This window comes from Mobula hypostoma, chromosome 10 (genome assembly GCF_963921235.1).
Source record: "Mobula hypostoma chromosome 10, sMobHyp1.1, whole genome shotgun sequence".
Classification (NCBI taxonomy): domain Eukaryota; kingdom Metazoa; phylum Chordata; class Chondrichthyes; order Myliobatiformes; family Myliobatidae; genus Mobula; species Mobula hypostoma.
The window spans coordinates 712928-732812 of record NC_086106.1 but is presented as its reverse complement, the minus strand read 5'-3'; the positions used below and the strand labels follow the sequence as shown (position 1 = coordinate 732812).

General features: G+C 40.7%; 1 protein-coding gene across 6 annotated transcripts in view; it reads right to left on the bottom strand.

Moving 5' to 3' along the window:
• The window catches only part of LOC134352587 (uncharacterized), a 124802-nt gene that overhangs the window by 48401 nt on the left and 56516 nt on the right, over positions 1-19885 (bottom strand). For 5 of the 6 annotated variants that reach the window (XM_063059854.1, XM_063059852.1, XM_063059858.1 and 2 more), the window contains 8 exons: positions 18757-19053; positions 18017-18241; positions 12800-13587; positions 7729-7802; positions 6272-6320; positions 4203-4364; positions 2693-2804; positions 1512-1954 (listed from right to left, as the gene is read on the bottom strand). In XM_063059854.1, coding sequence (XP_062915924.1) covers positions 1512-1954; positions 2693-2804; positions 4203-4364; positions 6272-6320; positions 7729-7802; positions 12800-13587; positions 18017-18241; positions 18757-19053 — 2150 coding nt within the window. The remainder of the gene's footprint in view (positions 1-1511; positions 1955-2692; positions 2805-4202; positions 4365-6271; positions 6321-7728; positions 7803-12799; positions 13588-18016; positions 18242-18756; positions 19054-19885) is intronic. The other variant, XM_063059855.1, reaches the window with a different exon arrangement.

Genomic DNA, 19885 nt, shown 5'->3' with positions numbered 1-19885 from the left:
TGTGCGTTATAACAGCTTGCGCAGTACCAAGCAGACGCTGAAAAAGCATTGTTGTTGTGGTGTTGTCATGACAGCGTTTTTAAATCTCTCCGGTTACCCTGTACACACTAAAATGGATATAAGGCGTTTTCAGACTTATTCACTCTGGAGATCGTTTCTGAAAATCTCCGTTTTCGGGGGATGAAAACGCCATTTCAGTGTGAACAGAATGTCAAAATGAAGAGAAAAAGCTTTGTTTTCAAAATTATCCGGCGTAGTGTGGACGTACCCTTAATCACTCTTTGTCCATCCCTGTTTCACACCTCATTGTTTTCCGGTGTATTCACTTTTTTTGCATGTCTCTAACTACTTAGAATTCTTTAGCTCCTTAATTCCTTCAGAATTCAGGTACATTTCTTTTCCTAGTGGTGCAAGTCTGATTTCACGAGCAAAAAGTCAAACCATTTATATGAAAGTATTGCTCCACAATGTTCTTATAGGCACAAAGGCAATCGGGATTGGAAAATGCTTGGGAATTCAATCTCTTGGCCTATTGCTGAGTGTCAGACACAAGGGAACTTTTTCATTTAACAGTTTGGTTTGCTAGGTAGTGTGGTACATTGAGTGCTCGTCCCAGCATAACTGAGATCTGGGTTCACTAACATTCCACAGATGTTTGGTGACACTTTTCTAATATTAAAATTCCAAATCACTTTTAAATGCTTATTCTCATGATCTTGCAACTTACAACACTGCGTTTTCATGTACAAAGCTTAAGAGGCACTGAATAAATGCTTCATGTAAAAAAAGCACTGCAGGGATTCAGGGAAAGGGCAGGAAAATGGAAGTATTGCCAGTCAAGTTTTAAATGCTATCAAGTCTATGTATACAAGCTAATCTTGTGTATATACAGCCACACTCAGTTACCTGTAGATTGTGTTTTATGTTAATTGTGCTTTTTAATGCTGCATTAGATCCAGAGTAATAATCATTTCATTTCCTGTTACACATGTTCTAAAGAATGACAATAAACAATTTTGTATCTTGAATTGGACAGAAGAGGTACACACTTGATGGGTTGAATAGGTGATACAGTCTCTGAGCTGGGCAAATCTGCAACACTACTGATTGCCCAGCTGGCCCCAGTGTACAATTCTACCCCGATTCTCCCCCTCTTAGGTGTAAGCAATACCCAAAAAGCAAGAATTTCTAATACAGAGTTATAAAGTGTAGTTATAGTCAAACTTGTGTAGTGCCTGGCCCTTCCCCTAGTCCCTACCTTCTCTTCAAATTTACTGGTGAAAACATTACAGCCGTCACAATAGGAAGGAAAGAAACAAGAGGGACCATGCAGAAAGTACAACTATCTAAGATTGGGCTGGAACTACTTATGAATATAGGTTTCCATAATATCTTGGAAATCTTTTATACATTTCAAATTTGGGCAATAATCATTATCAATTATAGTCAAACTGACTACAATAAAATTATAAAGAGCCATTCAATTACCTACAGTTCATTTTGACACGTACCTGTGCATCCACGTTGAGTTTATTCAATGCTTCCATATCAGTGCTGAAATCTGAAAAGCTACAGAACCTGGAGCTTCCAAAACAATGTTCCTTTGGAGAATCAAAGGCAGGGCATTCATCATCATTAATATTCTCTTCTTTCACTGGAAAGGTGCCAGTCCCATCAGGATAGTCTAGCTGATTGTTACACTTCTCACTTAAGTAGTCGCCAACTTTAACAGCAACTATATCATCAGAATTGGCTGAATTACTCTCATAATTCATAGTCACTCCAGTTTCTGCCCTGTGATCAGGCACGCCTTCCAAAGGACTACGTTCTGAATACCATTTCATTCCAAAGGAATTCTGAGAAGAGTCTCTCTCCCTTGAGAAATTCAAAGTATCTCCAGATTCGATTATTTCACCATCTTCAACGCCGCCTTGTGTTATAGTTGGTTCAATTTCTGTTGGAGAAAACACTGCACTTCAACTGCTGCTCATCAATTCAAGCTGATAAAGTCACAATAAAATCAATATGAGTAAGTGAAATTTTCCAAAAAAATTAAATCATATAGAAACATTCAGTTCATCTAGAGAAATTAAAGGATTCATTTCTGAATATTCTCTTATGGCAGCAATCCTTATAGATGTGCTCAAAGACAGGGAGGGCTATGCCTGTGATGGGCCTACTTTTTACAGGCTTTTCCTTTCAAGGGCGTTGGTGTTCCCATACCAGGCCATTATGCAACCAGTTAGGATACTCTTCACCGTGCATCTATAGAAGTTTGTCAAAGATTCAGATGACATGCTGAATCTGCATAGATTTCTAAAAAGCAGACATGCTGTTGTGCCTTCTTTGTAATACCAGGGCAGATCCTCTGATATGATAACACTAAAGAATGTAAAAAAATTACTGACCCTCTCCAATCAGATCAAATATAAACTTGTACATCCAGGTCTCTTACCCTGACTTTGATTTTTATGGTGCCAAAATCCAGAAGTTTAATGACAGTACAGAAATGTCATCACCTTTCGAGCCTACACAGGGCACTCTTAATCCAAGTGTACGATCCTTAGTTCAGCCAGGGAAGTGGCCTCTCAGCATCCACCCTCTTTAGCCCTCTGTGAATTTTGTTTCAATGGAGATCAATAAGCATATTTCACATTGATCTCTCTGTGGAATTCAACAGAAATGGTCTTACCAGATAAGAGGGAAAGCTTCTCTAACAGAATCTTTTGTTTCCCCAGAAGGAGTTCCTTCTCCATTGTTAGATTTTTAAACTGTTTATCCAAGTTAGTGATTACATCAATGGCCTACAGATCAGAAGCAAAAACATGAAATACAAAAGCATTATCAATACCTGGTTTAAATGTTTGGTAACATTAAGCAATGACCATTTATTTCTATACTCAACATTAACTTCAAAAAGTTCTGAGTAGAACTAAGTGCTGGATGTAAAGAAGTGATACATCTGCATCTTCTTTCTGATTTTCCAATCCAACCCTATCATCATTCCAACGTCAAACCACTTGCTGCCTTCTTGTTGCTACCTATTCTAGGAGGAGTAACCCCTGTCTGGGCAGCCTCCAACCTGATGGAATGAACAGTGACTTCTCTAACTTCTGGTAATTTCTCCCCCTATCCCCTTTTCTTCAATTCCTCACATTGGCTCTACTCTTACACCTTTCTCTTCTCCTCACCTGGTGCCCCTCCTCCTTCCCTTTCTCCCAGAGGGTCCACTCTCCTCTCCTCAGATTTCTTTTTCTACACCCCTTTATCTTTTCCACAGCTTCTTAGTTCATCCCCCCCCCCCACCATACCTGGTTTCACCCATCACCTTCTAGCTAATACACCTTCCAAACCTTCTTATTCTGGCTTCTTCTCCCTTTCTTTCTAGTCCTGATGAAGGGTCTCAGCCCAAAACATCAACTGCTTATTTCCACGGATGCAGCCTAACCTGTTGAGTTTCTCCAACATTTTGTGGGTGTTGCTTGAGATTTCTAGCATCTGCAGAATCTCATGGTTATGACTTCAGCACATTTTTATAATTTTAATGATCTTTCAGAATCAGAATTGGGTTTATCACTGACATATCATGAAATATGTTGTGACAGCAGTACAGTGCAAAGTGTAAAAAAATTATTAACACGAGATTCTGCAGATGTTGGAAATCCAGAGCAATGCTGTACGAACAGAGCCAGTCAGACATCATCTATGGAAGGGAATAAATAGTCAACGTTTCAGGCCGAGATTCTTCATCAGAACTGGAACAGAAGCAGGCATAAGTCAGAATAAGAAGGTGGGGCTGTGGGAAGGAGTACAAACTAGCAGTTGATAGTGAGACCAGATGAGGGGTAAGGTAGGTGGGTGGTGTGGGGGCGATGGGATGGGGGTAGAAGAAATAAGTTGGGAGGTAGTAAGTTGAAAGGGTAAAGGGTTGAACAAGTCGAATAGGAGTACAGCGGAAGAAAGGAAAGGAGGGGGATGAGAGGGAGGTGATGTGCAGGTGAGGAGAGGGGGTGAGAGAGTAACTAGAATTGGGAATGGAAAAAGAAAGAAGGACAAGGGGGTGTTATCATTGGAAGTTAGAAAAATCAAAGCTTATGCCATCAGATTGGAGGCTTCCCACACAAATATGAGGTGTTCCTCATCCAGTGGCAGTTTCCTAGTAATGCCTCACACTCTGTGCATTAGCCAAATCATAAACAAACCTCATCAAGGATAGCACCCTTTGAAGCCATTTGCCTGTCATCAAAAAGGTTGTTCTTCAGTATTTTAAAACGATTTTCCATCATCTTGCGGGACTCGCGTTCTCTCAGGTTATGCAATATTGCCTTCTTTCGAGCTTCACACAGCTCAGAGGGCTGAAATGCCTAAGAATTGAATAAACCATAAAGAAGAAAGCTGAGCTTCCATAAGAGATCAAGTACAGTACAATGACCACATCAACTATTGAAAAATGAGGTCAGATTCATTATATTTTAATGACCTCAAACTTGACATAATTTGGAAGCTTGCGTGCCTCAATAACCTGGACAGCTATGTTGTCTGGAGTCAGGGCTTTATGCTTTGGCTCTTGGTGGGATCATCCATGCCAAATGGGTCAAAGCGTAGAGGGTAGACAGAGTGGTCCACCAGTCCTCCAGGTTCAGGGGTTCAGCTCACAACACTAACTGGTAAAGCAAAATTATTACAGAAACAGCAACAAAGAATGCTTCTACATCTGAGTGCAATGGAATTCCCATGTCTTCACTTGGGACTTGCATGACTGACAGTAGTGAAAAACGAGAGGAGGCTACTGACACAATGAAGGAACCCCTAATCACCGCCAGAGACGGAGGACTTTCATTGCTGCCCTAAACGCCAACGGCATGAGGAAGAAGCACAAGACCATAAGGCACAAGAGCAGAATTAGCTCATTTGGCAATTCCATCATGACTGACTGACTTATCTCCTTCAACCCCTTTCTCCTGCCTTCTCCATGTATCTTTTGGCACCTTTACTAATCAGGAACTTATCAACCTCTGAGATAGACCGATCGATATATAGTCATGAGCTCTTGGTGGGATCATCGATGCCAAATGGGTCAAAGCTTAGAGGGTAGACAGAGTGGTCCACCAGTCCTCCAGGTTCAGGGGTTCAGCTCAGGGCTAATAACACAGACTGGTAAAGCAAAACTGAGATTTCCAGCATCTAGCTCATGAGTTTCCTCTGGACTCTCTCTAATGCCAGATAAGGGCCCAAAACTGCTCACAATACTCCAAGTGTGGTCTGACCAATGCCTTATAAAGCCTCAGCATTACGTCCTTGCCTTTATATTCTAGTCCTTTTGAAGGAATGCTAGCACTGCCCTTGCCATCCTTACCATGAACTCAAACTGCAAGTTAACCTTTTAGGGAATCCTGCGTAAACTCAAAATTCTCTTTGCAGCTCTGAATTCTCATTTTTCAACACATTTAGAAAATCGTCCAGGCCTTTATTCCTTCTACCAAGTAGATGACCATACTCTTGCCCACACTATTTTCCATCTGCCTATTCTTTTCTGTGACAGATCTCCTAATCCATCTAAGCACTTCTGCAAACACCCGCTTCCTTAACATTACCTGCGCCTTCAGTTTATCTTTGTATTGCTCATAAACTTGGCCTCAAAGCCACAAATTCCATCATCCAAATCACTGACATACAAGAGAAGCGGACCCAACATTAACCCAGTGAAACACCACTAGTAACTGGCAGCCAACCAGAACAGGTCCCCTTTATTCCCACTCTTTGCCTCTTGCCAGTCAGCCAATCTTTATCCAGCCTAGTATATTTCCTATAATACCATGGGCTTTTAACTTGTTTAGCAGCCTCATGTACGGCAGCTTGTCAAAAACCTTCTGAAAATCCAAGTCAGCAACATCCAATGACTCTCCTTTATCTACCCTGTGTTATTTCATCAAAGAGTTCCAACAGATTTGTAAGGCATGCTGACTATGGCCTATTTTATCATGTGCCTCCCAGTGCCCTGAAACCCCATCCTTAATAATAGACTCCAACATCTTACCAGCCTCTGAAGTCAGTCTAACTGGTGTATAATTTCCTGTCTTTTGCCTCCGTCCCTTCTTAAAGGGATATTTGCATTTTCCCAGCTTCTGGAACTATTCAAGAATGTAGTAATTCTTGAAAGATCATTACAAATGCCTGCTAGTATCTCCTTTCAATCACCTTCGGCCAGCTCTTCTCTCATCTCTCTGGAGCTCCCGTTTTGCAATACAACAGAATGTTGACTTTGACTCACCTTTCTTCGAGTGGAGTGGGTGATTGATTGCGGACTCTGGAAAAATCCCCTAGAAAACAGGGTTTGCAAGGGCTTATAAAAAATTGAAAATGCTGCACGCAATTTCCCAAATTCGTACTGCAGTGAAATCCCACCTGCATATTTAGCAGACTGAGTCTTACAACCAAGATTCAAGGTATCTCACATAACTGAAATGGTCACTTCTTCCCGATTACACATCACTACAGAGTGGAGACTACACCAATGTGAAGTGAGCTGGAGAGAAGACTTCAGAGGCAGCTGTTGAGGATGCTGTCTTTCATCATTATTAACTAATTCACATGTTTAGTATTTCTGTGTTTGCCCAGTTCCCTTCATTTGACAGGTATGTTTGTTATCTTTTGTTGCATCCTGAACATGCCCCAAGCACAAGTGTGGACACCCTTGATAGAAGTAAATGATTAACTAATCGCTGATCAATGTGTGCTCATGCTTTACTGCAGAAGGCGTTGTGGCAGAAAAGTGGTGCAGTAGTACTGGGGGTTCAATCCTGCACTCCAGTTCTAACTGGAGTTTTGAGTTCTCAGCTTTTCAGGTGATTCAGTATCCTTCCACACCCCAGTGAAGTTTAGATTGGGAGCTTAATTGGTCACTGCAAATTTTCCTAGTGGCAGGTGAGGGCTGGAATCTGGAAGGGGGTGTTGATGGGAATGTGAGGAGAATAAAAGGAGATTTTTTTTCAAAGACTTGGCCCCCACAGCAGTCTGTGGCAATCAATTCCAAATTTCTTCCTCATCTCTGCTCTAAAGAGACATCCTTGTATTCGGAGGCTAATTTAAATAATCTGTAAAATGTGGACAGATGAAAAAAAGGTTTTGAACATCTGACTTTTAAAAAGATTCAATGTTTTGATGGCCACAACACCCATTAAAGCTTAGTCAGCTGTTCAGGCTTATATCAACCGTTCTGCATCTTGTGATGCAATAAATCTACATTACAAGGCTGGGAATCAGGACAGCTTTATCCAGGAAATTCTCTGTACCACTATAACCTGCAAATTACTGTTCTAAGGATTTACCCAGGGTGTTGTCTTAATCACTAAAACCTTATGACACCATATGCTCAAGGAGCCCTCATGTTCCACACAAACTTAACTTTCAATTTTGCAGTTGAAGATAGAATACAACACCACTTCCTCACATACACAAGGACCAGGATAAATGTCATTCTCTTAGAACATACAAAGAAAATGGGAATTAAAGATTATTCTGAATGAAGAAATGTTTCATTTCACTTTCTTGGAGTACAACTCCATTGACGTATCACTATAGCACTAGGCTCTCTCTTTAATGTGCTCACGATAGAAATACATCAAGACCCTTCACAACTCCTGATTCTTTAGCTGACTGTCATAGGCTTATATTCACTTTATAACAGATAATTGGAACAAACTTTCACTGTACTTAACTGTTACTGACCTGTGAGGCACATCAGGCATATGGTCAGTTAACGAATTTCCAAATCCAATTCGACCTCTAGTATTCGAATGAGTCTGCAGGGGGGGAAAAAAAAATCAATTGTTACAGGAATGGCAAGTGTCATTAGATGGAAAACATCCTTCAAAACAAATGATCACTTGAAATCATGTGCTGCCACATCAAGGTACTCATACCAACGTTTGAGTCAGATATTTCTCCAGTTAGTCTGCCAAGAGTTTGTCTAGCTTAATAAAATCTTCTGACAAATAACAATTTGCTTTTAAAATGGGTAGAAGCCTTCACAGTACTAAACCAAGAACAGCTTCCTTCCGGAGGCTCTGGAGAGTACGCACAATTCTAGCATGGCTGAGTTGCAGAAGTGGAAATGGATAAGCTCAGCTCTACTATTTAAACTCAAAAGTGCATGTGTTGGTGTCTGTCATGGAGTATGTAATTGACTGACTGCCTGGTTCCTGGAGTTCAAGTTCCCATCACTGGCCCAAAGGTCTATTCAGCCTGAAAGTTGAAGACTGATGACAGAGGCCTGGATACTGGCGGGTGAAGCCTGTGTTTGGAGTTGATGACTGTCTGTGTGTGTGGGAGGGAGAAAAGTAACAGGGTTGCTTTGTTGGTGTTGTTTTATTGTTTGTGGTGTTATAGTGTCAGAATGTGTTGGTGCGTGGCCAAGTGGTTAAGGCGTTCGTCTAGTGATCTGAAGGTCACTAGTTCGAGCCTTGGCTGAGGCAGCATGTTGTGTCCTTGAGCAAGGCACTTAACCACACATTGCTCTGCAACGACATCGGTGCCAAGCTGTGTGGGTCCTAATGCCCTTCCCTTGGACAACATCGGTGGCGTGGAGAGGGGAGACTTGCAGCATGGGCAACTGCCGGTCTTCCATACAACCTTGCCCAAATCCATGGTCTCACGAGACTAACGAATGCCTATAAAGTGCCAGAGAACATAACAGCACAGAAAAGAGCCCTTCAGCCCATCTAGTCCATGATAAACTATTAATCTGCCAAGTACCTTTGACCTGCTCCCTAACCCTAGCCCCCCATACCCCTCCTATCCAAACTTCTCTTAAGTGTTGAAATCCAAACCACATCCACTACTTGTGCTGGCAGTTCATTCCACACTCTCACCACTGAGTGAAGAAGCTCCCTATGCACGGTCCGATGTTCCTCAAACAGTTCACCCTTAACCATGACCACTAGCTGTAGACTCACCCAACCTCGGAGGAAAAAGTCTGCTTGCATGTATTTTACCTATACCTCTATCAAATCTCCCCTTAATCTTTTACATTAGAAACATAGAAAGCCTACAGCACAATACAGGACCTTCGGCCCACAATGCTGTGCCGAACATGTACTTACTTTAGAAATTACCTAGGGTTACCCATAACCCTCTATTTTTCTAAGCTCCATGTACCTATCCAGGAGCCTCTTAAAGGACCCTATTGTATCCGCCTCCACCACAGGCGCTGGCGGCCCATTCCACGCACTCACCAGTCTCTGTGTTTAAAAAAAATTATCCCGACATCCTCTCTGTACCTACTTCCAAGCACCTTAAAACTGCACCCTCTCGTGTTAGCCATTTCAGCCCTGGGAAAAAGCCTCAGACTATCCACATGATCATCTTATACCCTTCTATCAGGTCACCTCTCATCCTCCATTGCTCTAAGGAGAAAAGGCCAAGTTCACTCAACCTATTCACACAAGGCATGCTCCCCAATCCAGGCAACATCCTTGTAAATCTCCTCTGCAACCTTTCTATAGTTTCCACATTCTTCCCATCGTGAGGTGATTAGAACCAAGCACAGTTTTCCATGGGGTCTGACCAGGGTGCTATATAGCTGTAACGTTACTTCTCAGCTTTTGAACTCATCCCAAGGTTCATGAACGCCAATGTACCATATGCCTTCTTAACCAATCAACCTGCACAGCAGCTTTGAGTGTCCTATGGACATGGACCCCACGATCCCTCTGATCATCCACACTGCCAAATCTTACCATTAATGCTATATTCTACCATCATATTTAACCTACCAAAATGAACCACCTCACACTTGTCTGAGTTGAACTTCATCTGCCACTTCTCAGCCCAGTTTTGCACCCTATCCATGTCCCGCTGTAACCTCGGAAAACCCTCCACACTTATCACAACACCCTCAACCTTTGTGTCATCAGCAAACTTACTAACCCATCCCTCCACTTCCTCATCCAGGTCATTTATAAAAATCATGAAGAGAAAGGGTTCCAGAACAGATCCCTGAGGTACACCACTGGTCACCAATCTCCATGCAGAATATGACCCTTCTACAACCACTCTTTGCCTTTTGTGGGCAAGCCAATTCTGGATCCACAAAGCAAGGTCCCCTTGAATCCCATGCCTCCTTACTTTCTCAATAAGCCTTGCATGGGGTACCTTATCAAATGCCTTGCTGAAATCCATATACACTACATCTACTGCTTTACCTTCAGTGTGTTTAGTCACATCCTCAAAAAAATTCAATCAGGCTCGTAAGGCATAGCCTGCCTTTGACAAAGCCATGCTGACTATTCCTAATCATATTATGCCTCTCCATATGTTCATAAATCTTGCCTCTTGGGATCTTCTCCATCAACTTACCAACCACTGAAGTAAGACTTACTGGTCTATAATTTCCTGGGCTATCTCTACTCCCTTTCTTGAATAAGAAAACAACATCTGCAATCTTCCAATCCTCTAGAACCTCTCACGTCCCCATTGGTGACGCAAAGATCACTGCCAGAGGCTCATCACTCTCCTCCCCAACCTCCCACAATAGCCTGGGGTATAGCTTGTCTGGTCCCGGAGACTTATCCAACTTGATGCTTTTCAAAAGCTCCAGCACATCCTCTTTCTTAATGTCTATATGCTCAAGCTTTTCAGTTCACTGCAAGTCATTCTATAATCGCCAAGGTCCTTTTCCATAGTGGATACTGAAGCAAAGTATTCATTAAGTACCTCTGCTATCTCCTCCAGTTCCATACACACTTTTCCACTGTCACACTTCATTGGTCCTATTCTCTCATGTCTTATCCTCTTGCTCTTCACATACTTGTAGAATGCCTTAGGGTTTTCTTTAATCCTGCTTACCAAGGCCTTCTCATGATCCCTTCTGGGAATGTCCCGAGGATATTCTAGGGAATAAAGTCCTAACCCATTCAACTTTTCCCGAGAACTCAGGTCCTTAAGTCCCAGCAACATCCTTGTAGACAGTCTCTGCACTACCCTCAACCATCCAAATGACCCATAGTTCATCCAGTTCCAGCTCCAATTTCTTACCGCGGTCCGTTAGAAGTGGCAGCTGAACGCACTTCTTGCAGGTGTAGTTGTCAAGAGCCCTGGAGGTTTCCCTACCTTTCCACATCCCGCAAGAGGAGCATTCCACTACCCTGCCTGGCATGCTCACTCCTCTAAATGTGCAATAATAAGTAATGAAAAAAAGTTCTATGACCTACACCTCAACTCCCCACTCCAACACAGTCCACTCACCTCTCACACAATGGCAACTCTGCTTAATCCCAGCTTCTTTTTATTGGATCTTGCCAAGTGCCTAACTGTGCAATCCAATGCATCCCTGGGAACTGTGGCATGCAAAATATTGTCCAGGCTGCCCCCATTCATTTCTTTTTAAACTCACTCTCCCCCAATGCAATCCAATGTTCTGTTTCGTTGTACTCGATGTTGATCTGCTGAACATTGTGGATATGCTATGTAGACTCCGGAATGTGTGGTGACACTTGTGGGCTGTCCCCGAGCACATCCCTAGGTATGCTGGTCATTGATGCAAACAACACATTTAACTGCACGTTTTGATGACAAAATTTGAATTTAAATCTGAATCTAAATTACTGAACTTCCTGCTGCCCAAGGAACTCCGGGGGGGCTGTTGCAGTGACAAGCTTCAAGCTAACTTGTCACATGAGAAGCAGATTCAAGCACTTAGAAAATAAAAGTGGACAGCCTTACTGATCCTGGTGGAAAGTCTGCCACCTTCACCATCTTGGTTGCTTACTGAAGAAGGTTTCTAATTTTAGTCTAGTTTTCAGAAGAAGTCACCCCAATCCTTGGATACAGATTTCCTCCCTTCTCCTCAGCAACCACACTGCCCATTTGCCGCTACACAGCTGCCTAAATGGAAAGAATCCTCAATTTTTATTAGTGGCCATTATCTCAATGTAATTTTTCCCCTTGACAAACCAATCTAATCTCCTGACATAATGCCATCCAAATGCTTCTGGATACTGGCACCCACTGAAGTTACAAATTATGCTCAGAGAAGGAAGTGAATCTCATATCAAACCTAAACTAACTGCCATCTCAATGCTCTGAGGCATCTAGTAACAAGACTGCAGTTTATTTTCTCCATTTAAAACTGATATTTAAGGCAAGACTTGAATATGTCACTCTGTTAAGGAACTCTCGGAAGATTGTTTAAACATTATCACTTGGTTCTGGGGGATCAAGCAATTATAGCTCGGGACATTATGGAGTTTGGAGTTCGGAGTTCAACTCTGGTGCCATTTGCAAGGACTCTAAGCTCTCCCTGTCACCACGTGGATTCCTCCAGGTGCTCTGGTTTCCTCCCACAGTCCACAGACAAACCTGGTTAAATGGTCATTGTAAGTTGTCCTGTAATCAGGCTAGGGTGGGCTGCTGGGTGGTGTGGCTTGTTGGGCCAGATGGGCCTGTTCTCCACCACATCTCTAAATGAAGCAAATAAATATCCTTACTTATAGGCTGTAATTTTCTTCCACAAAGGTGAAGGAAAAGGAAAAACTCCCTATCACAGAGTGTGCTCTGCTTAACCACTTACTAAATGGATTTTTTTTCTACCTAGGTATGTGTAACTAATTTGCATGGAACAAGCTTCTTTCCAACTGGCAATTAATGTCAAATGACCACTTTTAGTCAAGGGCATTTCCACTGAAATATAAACACTGCTCAATTTAAGTTCCAGATTTCTCTTTCTAGTACCATTATGGCAAAGCCAATGAACTATAAAAATATATAGTTTCTTCATAATTATTATTTCTTTCACACTCACCTGTACACCTAATTCTGCTTCAGTCACAGCTTCTGTGTTCAAATTGAATGACTGGTTCCACAACTTGGAGCTTCTAAATGCATCATCTCTTAATGTAGTAAAACTATCATTTTCTTCATCATTCAAAGGTTCCTCCTTTACTCTCATAGTGCATACTTCAGAACTATCAGAATCAACCAGCTCACAGGTATTGATTTCCGATACTCCCCTCTCAACAAATGCTTCTCTAGGGTTGTGTACATCAAACTGTGTGAGATCAGTCCTTTTGTGATACTCTTCAAATCTGTTTGCTGGCACCCACTGAGTTTCATAAGCTTCAGTGACAGCAAACCCTCTACCTTTCACAGGAAAGGCCCTGACATTACCAGTGATTTCATTGTATTCTTCAGGCTCGGGAGATTTCACTGGACCCATTTCTGTTTTTATGTCAAGTACATCATTGCTTAATTCATCAGTATTTGGTTTGGATTGGCAATCAGCTGAAGGAATGATAGCATATGGCCTGTTGAGCCGTCTGACCTCTGTTGGGGTGGTTTCTGGGAAGAAATGCCTCGATTGGGGTGGGGAAACTTCATCCACCAATTTCCAAGTTGTCGAACTGCTCTGAAGTGGTGGTGTTATTGGATCACAGGCAACAGCATCATGAAGAGATTCAGAGGTGTAAAAGCCTGTCCTGGCGTTCATCTCTGACGGACTATGTTTGGTATCTGATTCTGAACTCGTAGCAGCTGTTGTGCAATCAGGAGTGACATCATCACTTTCCAAAGCAGCAGCAGAAGGTGGGGTTTCTGCAATTAAAACAATATTAATCTTCAAAATCATTACTTATTGTTCACGGAAAAGGACAAGATAGTATTTAAATAAAACAATGAACCAGCAGCCATCACACAACAGGAGTTTCACGTGAACCCATCAAAAAGATAAAAAAGCCTCTTAACGAAAGATACTTCTGCATGGCAACTATGATGTGCTCTAACAAACCCATGGCTTTCAACTTACCCATACCCAATCTCAAGAAGTTAGACCAACCTCTGGATCTTTGAATCGAGACATAACTTCAAGGAACCATGTTTTCAAATCTGAAACACAATCAAAAGGTGCAATGCAGGTAAACAGATAAATGTTCTGTTTACCCGCAATACATTTTCTCTGTTGTTTCCTTTTTCCTACCTTGCTGCACTGACGTGTGGCATGACCTGCCTGGATGGCCCACTCAAACTAAGTTTCTCCATTGCATCTTGGTACAGATGAGAATGATAAACCAATCAGCAGTTTAAAAGAACAATCGTATTTCTGAGCAACTATGAAGGTGCGAAGAATGAAAATATTGTTTTCAGAAAGAAAAATGTTATCCAATAAAATACAGAATATAGAACACAATAATATAGCAGCGGAACAGGCCCTTTGGCCAATGACGTCCTGCTGAACTGATTAAAATGCCTAACCATGATAATCCCCTCTGGCTAGCTTTAAATCCCACCTTTATCCACAGGTTCATGTGTTTATCCAAGAACGTCTTAAATAGCTCTATTATACCTACCTCCACTACCACTCCTGACAGTGCATTCTGGGCACCCACCACTGTGTAAAAACAAAATTTGCACCACCTATCTCCTTTGAACATAAATTTTTCCATATAAATGCATACCCTCTAGTATCAGACATATTGAACATGGAATAAAAATACTGTTGATCTACTCCTGAGAAAACAGCCCAACCTTTCCTTGGAGGCACATGCCCTCTAATCCAGGCAACATCCTGGTAAACCAATTTCTGCACCCTCTCCAAAGCTTCCACATCCCTTCCTATAATAGGTTGACCAGAATTATATGCAACACTCCAGATACAGTTTAGAGTTTAAGAAAGCTTTATTATTGGGCTATTAATATTCGACATATGAAATTTTGGTTACTTGATCGGGACATACTATTTATTCCTAAATGGGTAGCATTGGAATTACAATCTGTTCAGGGTTATACACTTGGTTCTATTTTAGGTTCCTCTCTTCCTTTTGATTCGAAACGTCTTAAGCAGGTCTCTAACCCGATAGTTAAATATGCTTTGCGCATTTGGTTTCAATTCAGAAAATTTTTTGATCTTAATCAATTCGGGTTAGCGATTCCTATTTTAGGTAACATATTTTTTCCTCCCTCTTTTACGGATCGCGCTTTTCAAACTTGGAAGACTAAGGGTATTTTACGGTTTTTGGATTTATTTTTAGATGGTTCCCTTATGTCTTTTGAACAATTATCTAACAAATATAACTTATCAAGAATACATTTTTTTAGATATTTACAAGTTAGAAATTTCCTAAGTACTATACTTACTTCCTTTCCAATGCTTCCTCCTATATATATTTTAGATTCGATAATTAACCTTAATCCATGTCAGAAAGGTGCATCGGCTATGATTTATAATATTATTATGAAACTTAGGAAAGCTCCATTTGATAAGATTAGGGTAGATTGGGAACAGGAATTGGGGCTTACCATTTCTGTGGATGATTGGGGGCAGATTTTACAATTAGTTAATACTTCCTCTATTTGTGCTAAACATTCCCTAATTCAATTTAAAGTGGTTCATAGAGCACATATGTCCAAAGATAAGTTAGCGCGTTTTTACTCGCATATTAATCCTTTCTGTGATAGATGTTCGGGGCAGATAGCCTCTTTAACTCATATGTTTTGGTCTTGCCCTACTTTGGAAACTTTTTGGAGAGATATTTTCAATATTATTTCTAAGGTATTAAATATAGATATCTCTCCTCACCCTATTACTGCTATCTTTGGACTACCTAAAATTTCTAGTAATCTTTCCCCTTCAGCCCGTAGAATGATTGCATTTCTTACTTTAATGGCGAAAAGATGTATTTTACAACATTGGAAAGAGCTTAATGCTCCAACTACCTTTTTTTGGTTTTCTCAGACGATTTTATGTTTGAATCTGGAGAAAATTAGAAGTAACCTTTATGATTCTTCATTTAAATTTGAACAGATTTGGGGACCTTTTATTCGATATTTTCATTTAATGTAATATTTACCCTTCTTGTTTTCTCTTCACTGTTTTAATGGAGGTTGGGATTGAGGACGTGATTTTAAGTTTAACTCTGTTTGGTTTCAAGTTAGCCCATTGCTTTGCTTTGCTTTTAGTTAGTTGCACGGTGGGTTTTTTTTTGGGGTTTTTTTTTTCTTTTTTTCCATTGATATATATAAAATCTAGTATACTATTATGTTATCTTGGTTTCTTATGCTTAAATTACATTGTTTGTAGTATTTTCTTTTTGGTATTGTTATCTTTTGGAATTTTATTATACTTTAACATTGTATTAATGTTTATATGGCTTACCTTTTTTGTATACTTACTCAATAAAAAGATTTAAAAAGAAAGAAAGAGTTTAAGAAAGCTGCAACACAACTTCTCAGCACACGACCTCAATGGCTTGACCAATAACATCAAGCAGGCCAAGTGCCCTCTTCACCACCTCAACCTGTGTAGTCACTTTCAGTGAGCTAAGATATGGATTCCAAGACCCATGTTGTACAAAAGCACTGTTAAGGGTCTTGCTGTTAACAGTGCACAGTACATTTACGTATACTCTCCCAAAGCCAGCACCTTACTTTTGGCTGGCTTAAACTCCAAGACATTACAATTCAAGGTATAATATGAGATTATTAATTAACACACATTTCCCCTGAAATCTTTTATCAACAGTACATTTGCCTCATGATCAACCTTCACTCAGCCTAGAATTATTAGGTATTTCATACCCATACACAATGCAGGATTATAAACATTCCCTAGACACTGAATGACTAATCTCCCACCATACCGCTTTAATGGTGAAAAGTGTTCTTACTGGAGTTCTTTTGAGCAGGTAACAAGGGCAGTGGATAGAGGGGAACAAATGGATGTTATTCACTTGCATTTCCAGAAGGCATTCGATAAGGTGCTACATAAAAAACTTATCCATAAGATAAGGATGCAAAGAGTTGGGGTGATGTATTAGCATGGATAGAGGATTGGTTAACCAACAAAAAGCAGAGACTTGGGGATACATGAGTGCTTCTCTGGTTGGCAATCAGTGGAGAGGGGTGTGCCACAGGGATCGGTGCTGGGCCCACAAATGTTCACAATATACATTAATGATCTGGAAGAAGGGACCAAATGTAGTGTATCTAAGTTTGCTGAAGACACTAAATTGAGTGGAAAAGCAAATTGTGCAGAGGGTATGAAGAGTCTGCAAAGAGATATAGGTAGGTTAAGTGAGTGGGCAAGGGTCTGGCAGATGGAGCACAATGTTAGCAAAGGCAAGGTCATCCACTTTGGAAGAGAAAGTGGAAGATCAGATTATTTTTTAAATGGCAAAACATTGCAGCATGCTGCTGTGCAGAGGGATTTGGGAGTGCTTGTGCATGAATTACAAAAGGCTGGTATGCAGGGGCAACAGGCTGTCAAGGCGGCAAATAAAATGTTGGCCTTCACTAGTAGAGGGATTGAATTTGAGCGGGGGGGGGGGTTATGCTGCAACTGTACAGGGTATTGGTAAGGCTGCATCTGAAGTACTGAATACAGTTCTGGTCTCCTTACTTGAGGAAGGGTACACTACTGGCTTTGGAGGTGGTGCAGAGGAGGTTCACCAGGTTGATTCCAGAGATGAGGGGGTTAGACTATAAGGAGAGATCAAGTCGTCTGGGACTATACTCGCTGGAATTCAGAAGGATGAGAGGAGAACTTATAGAATATAAGAAATTATGAAAGAGAGAGATAAAATAGAGGTAGGAAAGTTGTTTCCACTGGCAGGTGAGACCAGAACTGGGGGACACAGCCTCAAGATTTGGGGGAGTAGATTTAGGATGCAGATGAGGAAAAACTGCTTTTCCCAAAGAGTGGTGAATCTGTGTAATTCTCTGCCCAAAGAAGCAGTGGGGGCCATCTCAGTAAATACATTTAAGACAAGGTTGAATAGATTTTTGTATACTATGGGAATTAAAGGTTATGGGGAAAGGCCAGATCAGTCATGATCTTATTGAATGGCAAAGTGGGACTCCTGCTCCTATTTCTTATGTTCTTGTGTCATGATGTGTGATTCAGAAGCCATATTTTCCCCGATGACAGTTTTTCCTCAAATACTGCAACAAAAACAAACTGAGATACAGATTCTGAATGCCAAATATAACTTACTGGACTGAAGATAGCATTTGTTTCTACATTACATACCTTGAACAGGTGACTGAGGGCTGTCAAATTTTTTTACAGGGATCTGTCCTGCAGTTTTTCTGTAAACCAGTTGGAAAACTTTCCCACTGGAGTGTTTGTATAATTGTCGTCCATCTAAAGACTTAACAGGATGAAGTATTAGACTGTCTCCCGGCGGTAGCTTCAAAGTGCTTGGGACGGTGACACAGTACCGTCGACCATCTTGATCAAGAGAGTCAGTTGGTCCTAACAAAAAAATGGTGAACAATTAAAACACTGGAAGAGAAGGCAGAACTGAATGCAGCCGAACTAAAGATTTAAAGATTAAAGACAATACTTTACGTTATGTGCCAAGGAAGGAAAGTTGTACAGAAATTATTCTTGCTTATCCCTGCCAATACATTTTTAATGTTATGATGACAGCAGAACATTTTAGTATATTACACACTGTGGAAGTTTAGAACATTTAGTATATTGCACACTCGCAAGTTCAAGGCTGACACGCTGATGTTAAATTAAATAGGTGTTAAATTATGCTTTGGCTGAATCACGTTGATCTAAACTGTTAATTTTCAGGGAGGGTTTTCATGTTTTTTTTATTATTATCAACTGAAATACCCAAGTCTCCATTCCTCTCCATGACTCATCTTTGTTGATTCTGCACCATCCAGACTTTAGAACTTAAAATTATTTTCAAGTAGGTAATGTTAATAAATCACAAGGTTGCTGATGTGACTGGAAATCACAAACACCAAGCCTACCTAAAGGCAATCCAGAATATTTTGTTTTACACAACAGGTAACGAGTTGGAGCAGAAGAGGTTTCAGTTTTGTTCTGTGATGCAATGGGATTCACAAAGCAGCTTGAAGTAGGTATTGGAGTTGTACTGGTCACCAATGTACTCAAAGCCCCACTCTTCCGGAATGTAGTGACAGCAGATTTAATGGAAGAGGGGGCGTTGGTAACACTTTTCACTGTAGTGTCAGTGGTTGACATAAAGACATCTTGTTCCTTTTGCTGGGCAATCAACATGGGAGGAGACTGAGCTGGATCTTCTGCTGCAGATAAAGAAGGAACACAAAAGTGAAGCACCTCAGAATCAGATTTATTATCGTTTTGTATGACATGAAATTCGTTTTGTTGCAGCAGTACAGTGGAAAGACTTAATTATTCTCATTATTCCTATCATCAGGAGAAACATTTTATTAGTTTCCTGTTAAAAAAAGATTATATTTACAGTGGTGCTAGAAAGTTTGTGAACCCTGTAGAATTTTCTCCATTTCTACATAGATATGATCTAAATTGTGATCAGATCTTCACACAAGTCCTAAAAATAAAGAAAACCCAATTAAATAAATAATACAACAACAAGAAGGGTCCTGATGAAGGGTCTCGGCCTGAAATGTCGACTGAAACTCTTCCAATAGATGCTGCCTGGCCTGCTGCGTTTACCAGCAACTTTGATGTGTGTTGCTTAAATAAATAACACAAAGGGTTATACTTAATTTATTTATTGGGAAAAATGATCCAATATTACGTTTATTTGTTCGAAAACGTATGTGAACCTTTGCTATCAGTAACTGGCGTGACCCTCTTGTACAGCAGTAACTTTAACCAAATGTTTCTGCTAACTGTTGATCAATCCTACACATCAGTTTGGAGGAATTTTAGGCCATTCCTCCTTACAAAACTGCTTTATCTCTGGCATGTTGGTGGGCTTCCTTGCATGAACTGCTTGCTTCAGGTCCTTCCATAACATTTCTATAGGATTAAGGTCAGGACTTTGACTTAACGATACTAAAACACAAGTTTTCTTCTTTTTAAACCATTCTGTTGTTGATTTACTCTTGTCTTTTGGATCATTGTCTTGTTGCATTATCTAACTTCTAT